This window comes from Blastomyces gilchristii, assembly GCF_000003855.2.
Source record: "Blastomyces gilchristii SLH14081 genomic scaffold supercont1.5, whole genome shotgun sequence".
In the NCBI taxonomy this organism is placed as follows: Eukaryota; Fungi; Ascomycota; class Eurotiomycetes; order Onygenales; family Ajellomycetaceae; genus Blastomyces; species Blastomyces gilchristii.
Window position 1 is genome coordinate 3,534,142 of NW_003101678.1, and position 17,874 is coordinate 3,552,015.

At 29.5% G+C, this 17,874-nt stretch overlaps 2 protein-coding genes and 1 pseudogene across 4 annotated transcripts; 1 reads left to right on the forward strand and 2 right to left on the reverse strand.

The window, feature by feature from the left end:
* Window positions 1-485: 485 nt before the first annotated feature.
* On the reverse strand, window positions 486-1,171 carry BDBG_03600 (the record flags this gene model as incomplete). 2 transcript variants are annotated; one of them, XM_031721324.1, is made up of 3 exons in its annotated part: window positions 486-625; window positions 699-935; window positions 1,099-1,171. In XM_031721324.1, the coding sequence occupies 2 exons, from the start codon at window positions 1,169-1,171 to the stop codon at window positions 787-789; spliced, it is 222 nt and encodes a 73-aa protein (XP_031577838.1). In that variant the 3' UTR covers window positions 486-625; window positions 699-786. The 2 variants fall into 2 exon arrangements, with proteins under 2 accessions (XP_031577838.1, XP_031577837.1); XM_031721323.1 differs by having other exon boundaries at window positions 486-935.
* Window positions 1,172-3,358: 2,187 nt separating this feature from the next.
* Window positions 3,359-3,598, forward strand: BDBG_16855 (uncharacterized protein; the record flags this gene model as incomplete). The annotated part of the gene is made up of 1 exon (XM_031724723.1): window positions 3,359-3,598. The coding sequence occupies one exon, from the start codon at window positions 3,359-3,361 to the stop codon at window positions 3,596-3,598; it is 240 nt and encodes a 79-aa protein (XP_031577839.1).
* Window positions 3,599-12,461: 8,863 nt separating this feature from the next.
* On the reverse strand, window positions 12,462-12,542 carry BDBG_16856 (annotated as a pseudogene). Its single transcript has one exon. The product of its transcript is annotated as a tRNA-OTHER (tRNA).
* Window positions 12,543-17,874: the final 5,332 nt, after the last annotated feature.

Genomic DNA, 17,874 nt, shown 5'->3' on the forward strand with positions numbered 1-17,874 from the left:
CAAGACTTTCCCTCTTCAGAGTCTTGATATTATAGAGAATATAAGTCTGTTTCTATATAATAATATAAATATTGTCAGCAGAATGTAGAGGAACTGGTTATTTATATCTTAAAATAGAAGACTTTGTCAATGATTATATCAATATAGAGTTAATTCTTAAATTCAATAGAAATCTAGTGTTACTGTTCTTAATCTCTTACAGAATCTATTGAATATTGAGATATTAAAACTAGATTTAATATATCTCACTGTGCAGGGATCAAAGGCTCAGTCAGATCTTGAAATATACTGATTTTATAGTTGTTGTGTCTGCTGATTATGTATTAAGTACAGTTGCTGAGGTATCTTTTTGTACTTTTCTGTTGGGAATGGGCCAGATTGAGAGAGGTGGTATAAGGGTGAGACTTGGCATTGATGTCTAGATACACTGAAGACAGACTGCAGAGATTGCACTTCAGAAGTGGCTGTTGATTATATACTTAATATTATCACTGAGATATCTTTTTGTATTTTTCTGCCGGGGATGGGCCAGATTGGGAAGGGCAGTACAAGGGTGAGACTTGGTGTTGGTGTTTTGAAACATCAAAGATGGACAGGGTTTTCGCGGAGGTTGCTTCTCAGATATCTTCACAACTACAGATCAGGGATCTTCCAAAATCGAGAAGATTGGTGCATATGGCTAGGTCTCTTCACCTTACAATTTGTATGGCAATTTGGCCCGGGGTTGTGGTGTGGTAGGGGAGAATGGGGGATAATCCCACGCAGGAGTTCTGAACGACATCTGGTTCACATTTGGCTGGATAACTCCACCACCACACGGGGTATGCGGTCGGCGATGGGGTCAAAATGCTTGTATGATCGAGGGCTTTTCGATGGATCTATCGGCGGGTTCTTATTCGAAAAATCGAGCGAGTTCGTGGTGGAGCGGTTGTCTTCTGTATTATAATAATAAGTGAATTATTACCTTTGAATCTGCTGTTGTATTTACAACTACTTACTACATACAGTCAGTATTTATCACTGTATTAATTTATGAAAATATTGCAGATCTGTCTGTTCTCTAAGCATGTTTCTGTCATACTCTCTGTGTAGACTGACCGTGTGACCGTGTCTGAAACCAGGACCAAACTTTACAGTTGTCATGTTGCCTAAAAGCATTACTTCTGGTCATGATTTGTGTTCATCACATTGATTCCAAATCATGTTATTTCAGATATTAAAGGTCTCAGATTCACTTTTCAAATAAAAATCTAGTCTCAGATAAAGAATATATTTGAATTCTTAGTTACATTTTCATTCTGATCTCATTATTGAAAATGATATTAAATGAGATCATGAAATCATTTCTCACTTACATAATATTATAACATAGTGCTCATTTGTTGAAAATTCAACAGAGAGTATTACTAAATATCATTACTTTTCTAAACACAGATCATAATTAATATCATTTTAATTAAAAAAAAAATATAAAATACAAAAAATAATAAAAAAACAAAAAATAAAATAACAAGAAAAAATCACAACAAAAAAAAAAAGAAAAGAAAAAGAAAAAAATAAAAAATAAAAATAAAAAAAAATCAAGATCACAGAGCTGCAGTATTCTTAAAATACTTACTTCTCAGAGTCTTTATAATATTCATTATCAATCATGTATCTCTCACAGTGAGAGTAACATAACTGTGATGAGTTATTGTCTTAACATTATCTAACAAATAATCAGTATATATCTATATAAATATGAATAATTAGAAAACATACACTTAAAAAGTGTGATCAGAGTGAACTCTGCTGCTACTTGAATGATATCAAGAACAGAACACTGAAATCAATGATTCTTCTCATTGATTTCACAGACAAGATGTGTGAAGATGATCTTGAGAAATATAAGATTCTCTGACTTCTGATAAAAATGAATCTCACAGAGAGACTCTATTTTCATCATATCAGAGACTGAGTGTTATCAAAAAGTGTTACTTCAATACACATACACTTACTATGATGATTCACTCTCTGCATATGTGACTGAGAGTTGCAGCTTTCTCACACTGCACAGCTCTCTCTGAAATGCTGCTGTCAGTTTGTAACTCAAGCAGTCTTTCAGTTCAGCATACACTGCATATATACAGCTCTGCATGCTGGGGCTGTGTTGGTCATTATGGCCTGATGTGATACTCACTTTTCACAGGTCATGTTTTGTTTGATTGAAGGAGAAAGAGAATATGACTGCTGTTTTATTTAAAGAGAAATGAGTAATTGAATCTGTAGAAGATAATTTGATTTCTTCTGCATTTGAAATTTGATTAGTCTATACTCTTCAATTTGAGGGTTTCTGAGAGTGTTTTAATAGTTTTCATACCAGCTTGAAATTAGTGATTGATTGAAGAAGAGAAAAGAGAGAAGAAAGAAATAAGAATAACTTATCTTTATAATATGAAAATAGAGAATTGCTGTAATCATTTACTCTAGTAATAAAGATCTGTTTTCTGCATGTATTTCTGATACAGATTATATAATAACTGCATATAAAGAATATCAACAGTGTATGTATTGAATGAAGATGATATTGCTATACAACACTGTAGCTGTTTCTGTACATTGCTGAAAGCTGTTAATATTTTCTTTGAGTCTCTTTATATTTGATAAGTCAGTAATATATTTCAATGCACTTCTTCTTTCATCATCATCATCATCATTATCATCATTTTCATTATTATCACTATCATCACTATTATTACCATCATCATCATCATCATCATCATTATCATATCATTTCTGGCTATCTCTTCTGCCTTTATCTCTCTTCAACACTCACTGAAACTAATTATGTCATTTCTCTTCAAATATTCTGCAGTTCTGTGAACCATCAAGGTGTGTGAGCACTGTCACAGATTGAAGAGAGAGAAGAAGAAGGTATTCAAGTGAGAAGAGACAGATTACAAGACATGTTATAATGTCTTGAAGAGACTCTGTAAGAAAGCAGAATGATAATAATTTTAAGTAACACTTCTGATAGATTTAGACTGAACTAAGTATAGGAATAATACAGATGACACTGTCTGTGAGAGATTGAAGAAGAAGACAGTGAAGAGTCTTATACAGTAGCAGTGAAATCAGGAGAAGTTCTGAGAATAGTTTAAGATTAAGATGAAGAGAGAAAGAGATGAGAAGAGTGTTACTGTAAATAAGCAGTGATAGAAGAAGATTGAGAGAATGTTGAAGTAGAAGACAAAGAAGTCAAAACTGATAAGTTTTTTATTTATTGAGAGATAATAATTTTTAATAATACTTCTGTTCTCTAATTGATTAGCAGGAGCTGATAGAGAAGGAGAGGATTGAGGCCTTGTTCAGGTCTTAAATGCACTTTATGATTCAGAATATTGAGAAGGCAGCTCTGCTCTCTGAGCATGTCAATCTGCTTATCACTGAGGTGAAACCTGAGACAGCAGACCAGGAAATGCAGGATTTTGAGATGCAGGTTAATCTGGCTAAGAGGAAGCAGTGGAAACCCTTCTCTGAGAAGGCAGTGAAGAGAGATTTTAAGATAATTATCACCTCAGATGAGAAGAAGGAGAAGGAGAAGAAGAATAAGAAGTGAATTATGAAGAATAATAAGAAGAATGAGAAAGAGTAGAAAGATAATGAGTAGAAAAAGTTTTTTTCTTTTTATATTAGTTAGTTATAAGTTCATAATTATTAATAATTGAAATTAATTTTGAGTTTTTAAAAATTATTGTACAAGTTGTAATCAAGTCAGGAATAATATATATATATATATATATATTTAACTATCATCATTCACAAATCACTATAATATATAAGTATCAACATTTTTTCAACATTGATATTCATAATATTAATATATTTTTAATGATATTATCTGATAATGTAATTTGATAACACTCTCTTTCACAATATTAATATATTTCAAGAAATATGATAGAGATTAATCAAGATTGTTTATTTACTTTTATATATCAATGATATCTAATCTGAGTTAGTACTAAAATTATAACTAAGCTAAGAAACAAGATTATTTTCTCTTATATTAATTCTTCTTACACATATCAGTGATCAGTTATTGAAAATAAATTATCATCTTTCTTAAATTATTATCATATCTTCTGAATCTACTTCTTTCACTTCTTTTACTTCTATTGAAGATTCATAAACTCTTCAAGAAATCACTGTGAATTACAAAGTCTATATTATTTATAATTCAATATAGAATGCTCTCTTTCAATCATGATAAATAATCACTTCATTCTTCACATCTGATTCCAGGTCATGAAATTTATGAAAAACTCAACACAAACACTGAGATGAACTATGAAATAATTATTAACAGATTATATTACAGATTACTGAAGAGTTATCTCTCTGCTATAATCACTGTAACTTTATTCAGAAACATTCATCATGAACTAATCATGACTCTGAAGAAATTTTCTGACATCTGAAGTCATCAGAATACAGACAATAAAAGAAAAATAATCAGAAAATTACTACTGAGCTGATAAGTTACTCTATCAGATAATAATTTTTGATAACACTAACTTTCTAATTTGAAGAAAATCATGTGAAAATAATCATGTATCAGTACTCTGATTTCACAACTCTCATCTGATAACTTTCATGAATAATTACTTTGTATATATATATCTCTGAATCTTTCTCTTCAATCAATTGAAAACTCTGAATTCTGAACACTTCTTCAAATGCTTAATTCAAATCTTTATATTTTATATCAATTCTGTCTTCAGTTCAACCTTGAGACACACTACAAAGTCAATATACAACATCTAGAATCAGAGTTGAAGAATCATCAAAGAGTGTCTCTCACAGTGAATGCATAGACTAGTATAAACAATCTTACATTTATAAGAGTTACATGTTATTACATTGATGAGAACTGAACTTATTAAGAGATATTAATTGAATTTGAATCATTGATCAGTAGTTATACTGAGAATTATATAACAGAGATATTAATAACTGTGATTAAAAATGACTATTGAGATATTAGTCTCAGTCTTCTTACAATTACAACTGATAATACTGTGAATAACTACACTATGATGAAGAGATTGAAGCAAAAATTAGCTTTGTATTTCTGAAATGATAAACAAGGTTATATTCTCTACATTACTTATGTGATTTAACTTGTGATGTAAACACTGATAAAGAATCTTAACATCAAGATAAAGAATAATGAGATGACTGATTCTTGAGATGAGAATGAGATGAAAGTGATTACTCAAGTAACTTTTATATTCACTTTATAAAAGATAATGTTTTTTGACAATACTTTTTGATATTGCTTTTTAATAACACTTTTTGATAACACTACTGTTAATTTTGAATAGATTGACTAATAATTTAAATATCACAGATTTAAAATATTATTAATGTAATTTGTACCTTCTCTAAATAATAACAACAATTTCATGATATTCAATAAATAAACAAATCAGTCACATCACTGAATATGATACAGAATGTTAGAACACAGTGAAGTTCAATATATGAGATAACTGTTCAGACTCTTCAATTGCATCAGATGATTGATTATTGAGTGCAACACTCTGATCAGAAAAAGATTCAGATATTGAAACTTTCTGATATGAAGTGAACTCAGTTGAAATATGTGATTGATTTACTGTTTCAGTTTTATAAGATAATAAAGACAGTCTCAATCACTTATACACCAATGCTGCAGTCAGTCTGATGAGTGTATAACAGTTTATTTACTTATCTTGAGAAGCAGTTGAATCACTCAAAAAGAAATTCAGTCTGAAATGATACTATAGTGCAGACTATTATTACTATAAGAAATAAACTGATATATTACTACAGCAAAACTGAACAATCTTTTACAGAGTACTATACTATAGCAGCTCTACTAGATCTCTCTTATCAAGTTAATATCTACACTTCTCAAGATTGAACAGAGGAGAAATGAGACTTATATATTAAATTAGCCTGAGACTACTATAATGTCAACTATCAGAGATTTGAACAAGCAGATGTTTGAGATGTGAAGACAGTGAAATACAATTCTCTAGTAAGTAACAATCTTTGATAACACTTCATATCATATAGGACTATAATACTAACTTTGAAACAGAACTTGCATACATTGATTATAACTGAAAATCAGGCAAAACTACATGCTTGTAAAACTGAATTTGATCACTATCTTCAAGATAATTCAATGAATTTACACATCAAATTAATTCTAGAGTTATGAAAAATTGTTGAGAGTACATATTCAACTGTTACACTGATGACATATGATATTCTGACAATTTCATTGACAGGGGTGAGAATGGAGTGAAAGTTCAACTTAAGTCAAGATATTTGTCACTATCACTGAGGACAATTGCAAGGAGAAACAATCAAGAAACTCATGATTATAAAACATGGAATTATCAGACAGTTTAATACCTCTGATCACAGTATATCAGAGAAGTGTAGTTTTCATGAGAAAGTGAAGAATAAACTTGCACAAGAATGTATTTAGTTGTTTCATGAGCATTATCAATAATCATTATCAAATTCTGATTATATAAGCAATCACTGAATGAACTGAATGAGACTGATTTTGATCTTCAGTCTCAGTCTCATTCTGATTTTGAAAGAATGATCATCTTTCACAGTTTATCCTGAGAAATTACTCTCATTTCACTGTTCTTGAATTAAATCTGGTCATTTTTCATGCCATTTCTCTCAGAAATGGTTCATTTTCAGATTTTTTTGAGGCTTGATCCTGGTGGGACTCACGCCAAGAAATGTATGGGACCAGACCAAATGGGACCAAATGTGAAATTCATGATCCCGCCGGCCAGTCTATCTCTGTGATAATCTTTCATATTGACTGTGTCATATAAATCTGAACTGTACTATCAATACTTCTGCAGAATTAGACTGACCGTGTGACCGTGTCTGAAATCAAAATCAAACTTTATAGTTATCATGTTATCTAAAAGTATTACTTCTGATCATAATTTGTGTTCATCACATTGATCTCAAATCACATTATTTCAAATATTAAAGGTTTCAGATTCACTTTTCAAATAAAAATCTAGTCTCAGATAAAGAATATGTTTAAATTCTTAGTTATATTTTCATTCTGATTTCATTATTGAGAATGATATTAAATGAGACTATGAAATCATTTCTCACTTATATAATATCATAATATAGTGCTCATTTGTTGAAAATTCAACAGAGAGTGTTATTAAATATTATTACTTTTCTAAACACAGATTATAATTCATATAATTTTAATTACAAAAAAAATATAAAATACAAAAAAAAACAAAAAACAAAAAATAAAACAAAAACAAGAAAAAATCACAATGAAAAAAAAAAAGAGAAAGAAAAAAAAAATAAAAGAAAAAGAAAAAATAAAAAATAAAAATAAAAAAAATCAAGATCACAGAGTTATTAGACTGACTGCTGAAATTATAAATTTTATATTTAATTTTATTTGATCTGATCTCATACATTTCTGAGTGTGAATCCCGCTGGGACTAGTTATTAAAAAAACATACAAAGTGACTATATATGAGATCTTAAAATGAAACCATGACTTGAAAAAAATGAGAAAGTGATCTCATTTGATCTCATTTAGTTCTATTCTTGACATAAAGTTACTATTTTTAGACATTTTAAGTTTTATTTTAGACTATTTTTAATTTTTTAAAAAGTAACACTTTTTGATAACACTCAAATGAGATTTAAAGTCATTTAAAGCAATAAAAATAATTTAAATTGAGAAGTGAAAATCATGATTTCATTTGAAAAATGTAATAAGAGTAGACAGTAAGTCTCACTGAGACAGTATGAAACTACTATCTAATGTTAAAACCATGTAATGAGATCAGTTAAATTAATAATAAGACTATTAAAAAATCTGGTTCTGATCTCAGACATGATCACACGGTCAGTCTAAGAGTTATAGTACTCTTAAAATACTCACTCTTCAGAGTCTTTGCAATATTCATCATTAACTGTGTATTTCTCACAGTGAGAATAACATGACTGTGATGAGTTATTGTCTTAACATTATTTAATAAATAATCAGTATATATCTGTATAAATGTGAATAATTAGAAAACATACACTTAAAAAGTATGATCAGAGTGAACTCTGCTGTTACTTGAATAGTATCAAGAGTAGAACACTGAAATTAATGATTCTCTTTATCAATTTCATGAATAAGATATGTGAAGATAATCTTGAGAAATATAAGATTCTCTGACTTCTAATAAAAATGAATCTCACAGAAAGACTCTATTTTCATGATATCAGAGACTGAGTATTATTAAAAAGTATTACTTTCATGCAATACACATGCACTTACTGCAGTGATTCACTCTCTGTATATATGACTGAGAGTTGTGACTTTCTCATACTACACAGCTCTCTCTGAGATGCTGCTATCAGTTTGCAATTTATACAGTCTCTCAGTTCAGCACACACTGTGTGTATGCAGCTCTGTGTGCTGAGACTGTGTTGATTATTATAGTCTGATGTGATACTCACTTTTCACAGGCCATGTTTTATTTGAAGAAGAGGGAGAGAAGATGCAACTGTTATTTTATTAAAGAGAAAATAAATAATTAGTATTATTAAATATAATTTGATTCATCTGCATTTAAAATTTGATTAGTCTATACTCTTCAATTTGAGAGTTTCTAAGAGTGTTTTAATAGTTTTCATATCAGCTTGAACTTAGTGATGAGTTGAAGAAGAAGAGAATTATTATTATTATTATTCTTCAATTATAGATGTATGCAGTCAGAGACTATAACATCTACCTGAGAACTTTAGTTCTCAGGGTTTTTTCTATGTCTGTAAAGTTAACTATTATACATTCATCAATTTCAGATATGCAAAATCAGAAAATTCCAGCCCAGAATACAAAAACTGTTTACAAATTGCAGTGTTTTAACATCTTTTAATACTTTGAAACCATTTGACAATATCATGACAAAAGAAAAGAGAAAAAGAACACAGTCTCAAAGATAGACACATTAAATAGATAGATAGAAAGAAATTGAAAGAAAAAGATAAAGAAAAAGATAAAGTAAAGAGAGACTATAACAAAACAAATTATTAAAAGAGAGTGTATAGCTGTTTTAACAGACTATATCTGATTGATTTCCTCCTCTTCATATTCAGATAATTCTGAATTTAGTCATTTTCTTGTAGCTGCTTGAGTTTCTGATAGAAAGTCTATTAAGTATTTAATTCCTGTCTCAGTTAAGAATAAGAATCTCATATTTAATTGATTTAGATCATACTTCTCTTTCAATCTGGCTCTGAGACTATTGTATAATGCACAGTGCATTACAATATACTCAGAATTCTCATTTGTATTGCAGAATGAGTATTCTATTAAGTCAAATCTATCATCAAATCTTTGTATATAAGATTTGAAATAGTCATGTCCTAGTTTCAGCTGTATTATAGATGAGAATATTTTCTTTTTACATTTAATTGAACAAGATTTCCACTTGGGTTTTGTTTCAAATCTTGAATAATGTATACTCTTCTTTTGTTTCTGCCAGCTTTCATTCCACTTGTCTAAACAAGATTCTTTTATTTTTCTCTTTATAAAAGACCAGAACACAATTTTTTGAATAGATCTGCTTAATTCTGCACTCTTTTTTGCAGCTGAATCAGCCAATTCATCACCATGAATATTCATATAAGCAGGAACTCAGTGCAGATGAATTATCAGCTTTGATGTTCTTCTCTTTTGAATTTTCAAAACAGAGTTTAAGATCAGTTCAAGATTCATTTGATCATTATGAAATCTGACTATTTCTAAGTCTTTTTAAAGCAGCTTGACTATCAGAGAATATTCATGCCTCTTTCAAACAATTTTCTCTTTTATGAGATTTTATTTCAATGAGTTTGAAAGCTTTCACTATTGCAAATAGTTCAGCATCAAAGACTTCACATTCAGAGCCTAGATTTCAGAAATCTGAGATAAAATTAATATTATCTTCAGTATAAGTAATGCCTGCATCTACTCTATTCAAGTTCTCATTTTTTAAGTCATCTGAATAAATCAGAATAGAGTCTTTTATATTGATTGTAGAAATTCTCTTCAAATGCTGTTCATATTCTTTCTCTTTTAATAATTCACTTATTTATAAGTCTATAAGAGATTCAAGCTTTTCTCTTCAGAGAGATAACTTCTCATGATCAACTTTTTCAATATTTAAAGAAGAAAATTGATTTTTAATCAGAGAGCATAGTCTGTACAGTTGAGAAGGCATTTTCTTTGAAGAATTATATTCATTTCAATCAAGAAATCTATTTCAATCCAGTTCATTTCCAGAGTTAATTAATGAAAATGAGGAAGAGACTCTTTCTCTGATTATATGATTTGAGCTCATCTTTACAACTCTCAGAGCATAGTTCATACAGGCCTTTTCAAATCTAATAGCAGAAGAAGAAATTGAAGCTTCAATTTTCATTGCTTTAATAGAAGATGATTTGAATGCTCTCAGAATTCTTCTCAAGACTCTGTTTTACAGACTTTGAAAGAGTTCAGTGAAATTCTCTTGATTATTTCACTAAACTTGAACTTCATAATCAGCTACTGATGTAATACAGGCTATATATAACTGTCTCATAGCCTGGAAGAATAGACCTCTCTCTGTATTTGATAGTCTGATTATGTTGTTTAATAGTCTTTCTGCCTTGACAGTTCTTTGTTAAATGTGATATTTAAAATTTAACTTGAAGTTTAACTATACTTCTAATCATTTGACATTTACACTGAGTTTAATCTCTCTATTTAAAAGAGTTAGAGATAGTTCTTTCTCATTGAATCTAGAAAAGAAATGAATTAACTCAGTTTTATTCATATTAAATTGAATTTGATTGATATCTGCTCTAACAAAGATTTTCTTTACAGCTTCTTCAATTACTTTCAAATTCTCTGTGATAGTTTTTAAGCTGTAGACTAGATCAATATCATCCACATAACTCAGAAATTACACTATTCTCATATTTCTATTTTTGAATAGATATGCAGTGTATATTGCAAATAAAATAAGTGAGATTGAAGATCTCTGTGATACTTCTATTTTTATCTCAGTCTTGTCTTATTTCATTTCATCAAAGAAGAGTTGTATAATTCTTTTAGATATAAAACAGTTAACTCATTTTATTAGAGAAAGTGACAGTTTTAATATCTTCAATGTCTGAATTAACTTTGACTTTGAAACATGATCAAATGCTTCTTTTATATTAATAAAAACTGCAGTTGAGACCAGACTCTCATGCTTTGCTATTTGAATATCATGAATAACTGAGAGAACAGTGTCAATTGCAGAACACTGTTTTCTATCTCTCATTTATTCACTGAATAAAAGAGAATCATCTATAGAGCTTATAAAAGATAGTTGAGTAGCTATTATCTTTTCTAAAACCTTTTCTAGACAGTTCAATAGAGATATTACTCTATATGACTTAGGAATTGAAGTTTTTCTATTAGGTTTTATAAGAATCACTTCAGTGGCTTCTCTTCAGCATTCAGAATGATATTCATTTTTCAAGAGATTGAAAAAGAGCTCAAAATATTCATTCTTTAAGTAGAAATATGTATTTTGAATAATCAAGTGATTAATTGAATCAGGACCTGCAGCAGTTTTAACAGAACTTGAGAAGATAGCTGACTCTAATTCATCTTGTGTAAGATCAGGCCATTCCCAGTCATTTTCATCAATGTAGTTGAGAAGTGATATATTCTCTTCCTCTGAATCTGAACTACGGGCGCTAGTCACCCGCAGGATGCACCTTAAGCTAATTACATTTAACCCCCTATAATTAACCGACCACCGCGTCCGTCCTCTCGGGCCAGCCACTAATTTCCAGGGGTGTTAGTTAGTGGCTGCCACCGCCCACTTGGTGGCGTACACACCAAGCTTCCAGTTGCTGATCTCGGCCCCATTAGATGCCCATAGGCCTACCAATCAGCTGTCGTGGCCTCGCCCCGTGTTAGGGACTAACCATAGGCTTGATGACTGCAGTCCTCCCTGCCAGTATTAGGGCTTGGCAGGGAGCTTGCAGGCTCTAGCCTATCAGGGTGCCCTGCCTAGGGCCTAGATGCGCGTCTAGGCCTGCTAGTCAGGTGGTTTTCAAAATCATTCCCTGTATTTGGGGGGGAGCTAGGCTCCGATGACGGCCCTAGTTAGGGACTCGCTTAAGTAGTGTATAATCACTACATTAGGCTTGGCTCTATATCGTTAGAACCTTGACGGGTGCACAGTAGGATAGTGGGACATTGGCACCCCATGCCGGCCCTGGTGGGTGTTCGCAGGATCTCGCTTAACTAGTGGCTTGGCTTGCAGTAGGGAGTTCTACCCCGCACCAAGCCTTACTAATTAGGCTCAGCCCCTATTACATGGGGGCTTTCATGGGTAAGAAGTGGCATGTGCCAGCAGTGGGATTCGAACCCACGCACCCCTAATGTGTGCGGCCTTGGTTACCAGTCTTACCAACTGGGCCACGCTGGCAAGAAGAAGAGAAAAGAGAGAAGAAAGAAATAAGAATAACTTATCTTTATAATATGAAAACAGAGAATTGCTGCAATCATTCTTTCTAGCAACAAAGATCTGTTTTCTACATGTATTTCTGATATAGATTATATGATAACTGTATACAAAGAATATCAATAGTACATGCATTGAATAAAGATAATATTGCTATGTAACACTGTAGTCATTTCTGTATATCTCTGAAAGCTGTTAATAGTTTCTTTGTCTCTTTATGTTTAATAAGTTAATAATATATTTCAATGCACTCTTTCTTTTATTATTATTATCATTATTATCATCATCATTATCATCATCATTATTATTATTATTATCATTATTATCATTATTATTATATTATTACTAGCTGTTTTCTCTGTCTTCATCTCTCTTCAACACTTATTAAAATCAATCATGTCATCTCTCTTCAAATATTCTATGATTCTGTGAATCATCAAGGCGCGTGAGCGCTGTCACAGATTGAAGAGAGAGAAGAAGAAGATATTCAAGCACAGAGAGACAGATTGTAAGACATGTTATAATATCTTGAAAAGACTCTGTAAGAGAGTAGAATAATAATGATTTTAAGTAACACTTCTAATAGATTTAGACTGAACTAAGTATAGAAATAATATGAATAACATCATCTGTAAGAGATTGAAAAAGAAGACAGTAAAGAGTCTTATACAGTAGTGATGAGATCAGAAGAAGTTCTGAGAATGATTTAAAATCAAGATAAAGAGAGAGAGAGAGAAAAAGAGCATTACTATAAATAAGTAATGATAGAAGAAAATTAAGAAGATATTAAAGTAAGAGACAAAGAAGTCAAAACTGATAAGTTTTTTATTAAGAGATAATGATTTTTGATAACACTTCTGTTCTCTAATTGATTAGCAGAAGCTGATAGAGAAGAAGGGGATTAAGGTCTTATTCAGATCTCAAATATACTTCATGATTCAGAACATTGAGAAGACAGCTCTACTCTCTGAGTATATTAATCTACTTACTGCTGAGATGAAACCTGAGACAGTAGACCAGAAAATGCAGGATTTTAAGATACAGATTGACCTGGCTGAGAAGAAGTAGTGAGAACTCTTCTCTGAGAAGACAGCAGAGAGAGATTTTAAAATGATTATTATCTCAGATAAGAAGAAGAAGAAGAAGAATGAGAATAAGAAGTGAATTATAAAGAATGATGAGAAGAATGAGAAAGAGAAGAAAGATAATAAGTAGAAAAAGTTTTTTTCTTTTTATATTAATTAATTATAAGTTTGTAACTATTAGTTAATAATTGAAATTAATTTTGAGTTTTCAAAAATTATTGTACAAGTTGTAATCAATTATGAATGTTAGAAATAATATATATATATATATTCAACTATCATGTCACTATAATGTATAAGTATTAACATTTTTTCAACATTGATATTTACAATATTAATATATTTTTAATGATATTATCTGATAATGTAATTTGATAACACTCTCTTTCACAATATTAATATTATTATTATTATTCTTCAATTATAGATGTATGCAGTCAGAGACTATGACATCTACCTGAGAACTTTTAGTTCTCAGGGTTTTTCCTATATCTGTAAAGTTAACTATTATACATTCATCAATTTCAGATATACAAAATCAGAAAATTCCAGCTCAGAATATAAAAACTGTTTACAAATTGCAGTGTTTTAACATCTTCTGATACTTTGAAATCATTTGACAATATTGTGACAAAGGAAAAGAGAACACAGTCTTAAAGATAGACATATTAAATAGATAGATAGAAAGGAATTGAAAGGAAAAGATAAAGTAAAGAGAGACTGTAACAAAACAAATTATTAAAAGATAGTATATAGCTGTTTTAACAGACTATATCTGATTGATTTCCTTCTCTTCATATTCAGATATTTCTGAATTTAGCCATTTTCTTATAGCTGCTTGAGTTTCTGATAGAAAGTCTATTAAGTATTTAATTCCTGTCTCAGTTGAGAATAAGAATCTCATATTTAATTGATTTAGATCATACTTCTCTTTCAATCTGACTTTGAGACTATTGTATAATGCACAGTGCATTACAATATGCTCAGAATTCTCATTTGCATTGTAGAATGAGCATACTATTAAGTCAAATCTATCATCAAATCTTTGTATATAAGATTTGAAATAGTCATATTCTAGTTTCAGCTGTATTATAGATGAGAATATTTTCTTTTTATATTTAATTGAACAAGATTTCCACTTGGGTTTTGTTTCAAATCCTGAATAATGTATACTCTTCTTTTGTTTCTACCAGCTTTCATTTCACTTATCTAAATAAGATTCTTTTATTTTTCTCTTTATAAAAGATCAGGACACAATTTTTTGAATAGATCTGCTTAATTCTGCACTCTTTTTTGCAGCTGAATCAGCCAATTCATTGCCATGAATATTTATATGAGCAGGAACTCAGTGCAGATGAATTATCAGCTTTGATGTTCTTCTCTTTTGAATTTTCAAAACAGAGTTTAAGATCAGTTCAAGATTCATTTAATTATTATGAATCTGACTATTTCTAAGTCTTTTTAAAGCAGCTTGACTATCAGAGAATATTCATGTCTCTTTCAAACTATTTCCTCTTTTATGAGATTTTATTTCAATGAGTTTGAAAGCTTTCACTATTGCAAATAGTTCAGCATCAAAGACTTCAGATTCACAGCCTAAATTTCAGAAATCTGAGATAAAATTGATATTAACAATATTAATATATTTCAAGAAATATGACGGAGATTAATCAAGATTGTTTATTTACTTTTATACATTAATGATATTCAATCTGAGTTCGTACTAAAATTATAACTAAGCTAAGAAAGAAGATTATTTTCTCTTATATTAATTCTTCTTACACACATCAGTGATCAGTTACTGAAAATAAATTATTATCTTTTTCAAATTATTATTATATCTTCTGAATTTACTTCTTTCACTTCTTTTACTTCTATTAAAGATTTATAAACTCTTCAAGAAATCACTGTGAATTACAAAGTCTATATTATTTATAATTTAACACAGAATGCTCTCTTTCAATGATAATAAATAATTACTTCATTCTTCACATCTGATTTCAGGTCACAAAATTTATGAAAAACTCAACATAAACACTGAGATGAACTATGAAATAATTATCAACAGATTACATTGTAGATTACTGAAGAGTTATCTCTCTGCTACAATCACTGCAACTTCATTCAGAAACATTCATTATAAACTGATTATAACTCTGAAGAAATTTTCTAACATCTGAAGTCATCAGAATGCAGATAATAAAAGAAAAATAATCAGAAAATTACTACTAGACTGATAAGTTACTCTATCAGATAATGATTTTTAATAATACTAACTTTCTAATTTGAAGAAAATCATGTAAAAATAATCATATATCAGTACTCTAATTTCACAACTCTTATCTGATAACTTTTATAAATAATTACTTTATATATATATATCTCTGAATCTTTCTCTTTGATTAATTGAAAACTCCGAATTTCAAACACTTCTTCAAATACTTAATTCAAATCTGCATATTTCATATTGATTCTGTCTTCAGTTCAATCTTGAGACACACTACAAAGTTAATATATAATATCTAGAATCAGAGTTAAAGAATCATTGAAGAGTGTCTCTCACAGTGAATGTATAAACTAGTACAAATAATCTTACATTTATAAGAGTTATATGTTATTACATTGATGAGAACTGAACTTATTAAGAGACATTAATTGAATTTGAATCATTAATTAGTAGTTATACTGAGAATTATATAACAGAGATATTAATAACTGTGATTAAAAATAACTATTGAGATATTAGTCTCAGTCTTCTTATAATTACAACTGATAATGCTGTGAATAACTATACTATGATGAAGAGCTTGAAGTAAAAATTAGCTTTGTATTTCTGAAATAATAATCAAGATCATATTCTCTGTATTACTCATATAATTCAACTTGTGATACAAACACTGATAAAGAATCTTAATATCAAGATAAAGAATAATGAGATGCCTGATTCTTGAGATAAGAATGAGATGAAAGTGATTACTCAAGTAACTTTTACATTCACTTTGTAAAAGATAATGTTTTTTGACAACACTTTTTAATATTACTTTTTGATAATGCTTTTTAATAATACTACTGTTAATTTTGAATAGATTGACTAATAATTTAAATATCATGAATTTGAAACATTGTTAATGTGATTTGTATCTTCTCTAAACAATATCAACAATTTCATGATATTTAATAAATAAACAAATCAGTCATATTACTGAATATGATACAGAATATTAGAACACAGTGAAGTTCAATATATGAAATAACTGTTCAGACTCTTTAATTGTGTCAGATAATTAATTATTGAGTGTAACACTCTGATTGAGAAAAGATTCAGATATTAAAACTTTCTGATATGAAGTGAACTCAGTTGAAAATATGTGATTGATTACTGTTTCAGTTTTATAAGATAATAAAGACAGTCTCAATCACTTGTATATCAATGCTGCAGTCAGTCTGATGAGTGTATAACAGTTTATTTACTCATCTTAAGAAGCAGTTAAATCACTTAAAAAGAAATTCAGTCTGAGATAATACTATAGTATAGACTATTATTACTGTAAGGAATAAACTGATATATTATTACAGTAAAACTGAACAATCTTTTACAGAGTACTATACTATAGCAGCTCTACTAGATCTCTTTTATTAAGTTAATATCTACACATCTCAAGATTGAACAGAGGAGAAATGAGACTTACATATTAAATTAACTCAAGACTACTACAATGTCAACTATCAGAGATTTGAATGAGCAGATATTAGAGATATGAAGACAGTGAAATACAATTCTCTAGTAAGTAACAATCTTTGATAATACTTCATATCACATAGAACTATAGTACTAACTTCAAAACAGAACTTATATACATTAATTATAACTGAAAATCAGGTAAAACTACATACTTGTAAAACTGAATTTAATCACTATCTTCAAGATAATTCAATGAATTTATACACTAAATCAATTCTAGAGTTATGAAAAATTGTTGAGAGTATATATTCAACTGTTACACTGATAATATATAATATTCTGATAATTTCATTGACAGAGGTGAAAATGAAGTGAAAGTTTAACTCAAGCTGAGATATTTATCACTATTATCAGAGACAATTATAAGAAGAAACAATCAAGAAACTCATGATTGTAAACATGAAATTATCAGACAGTTTAATATCTCTGATCACAGTATATCAGAGAAGTGTAGTTTTCATGAGAAAGT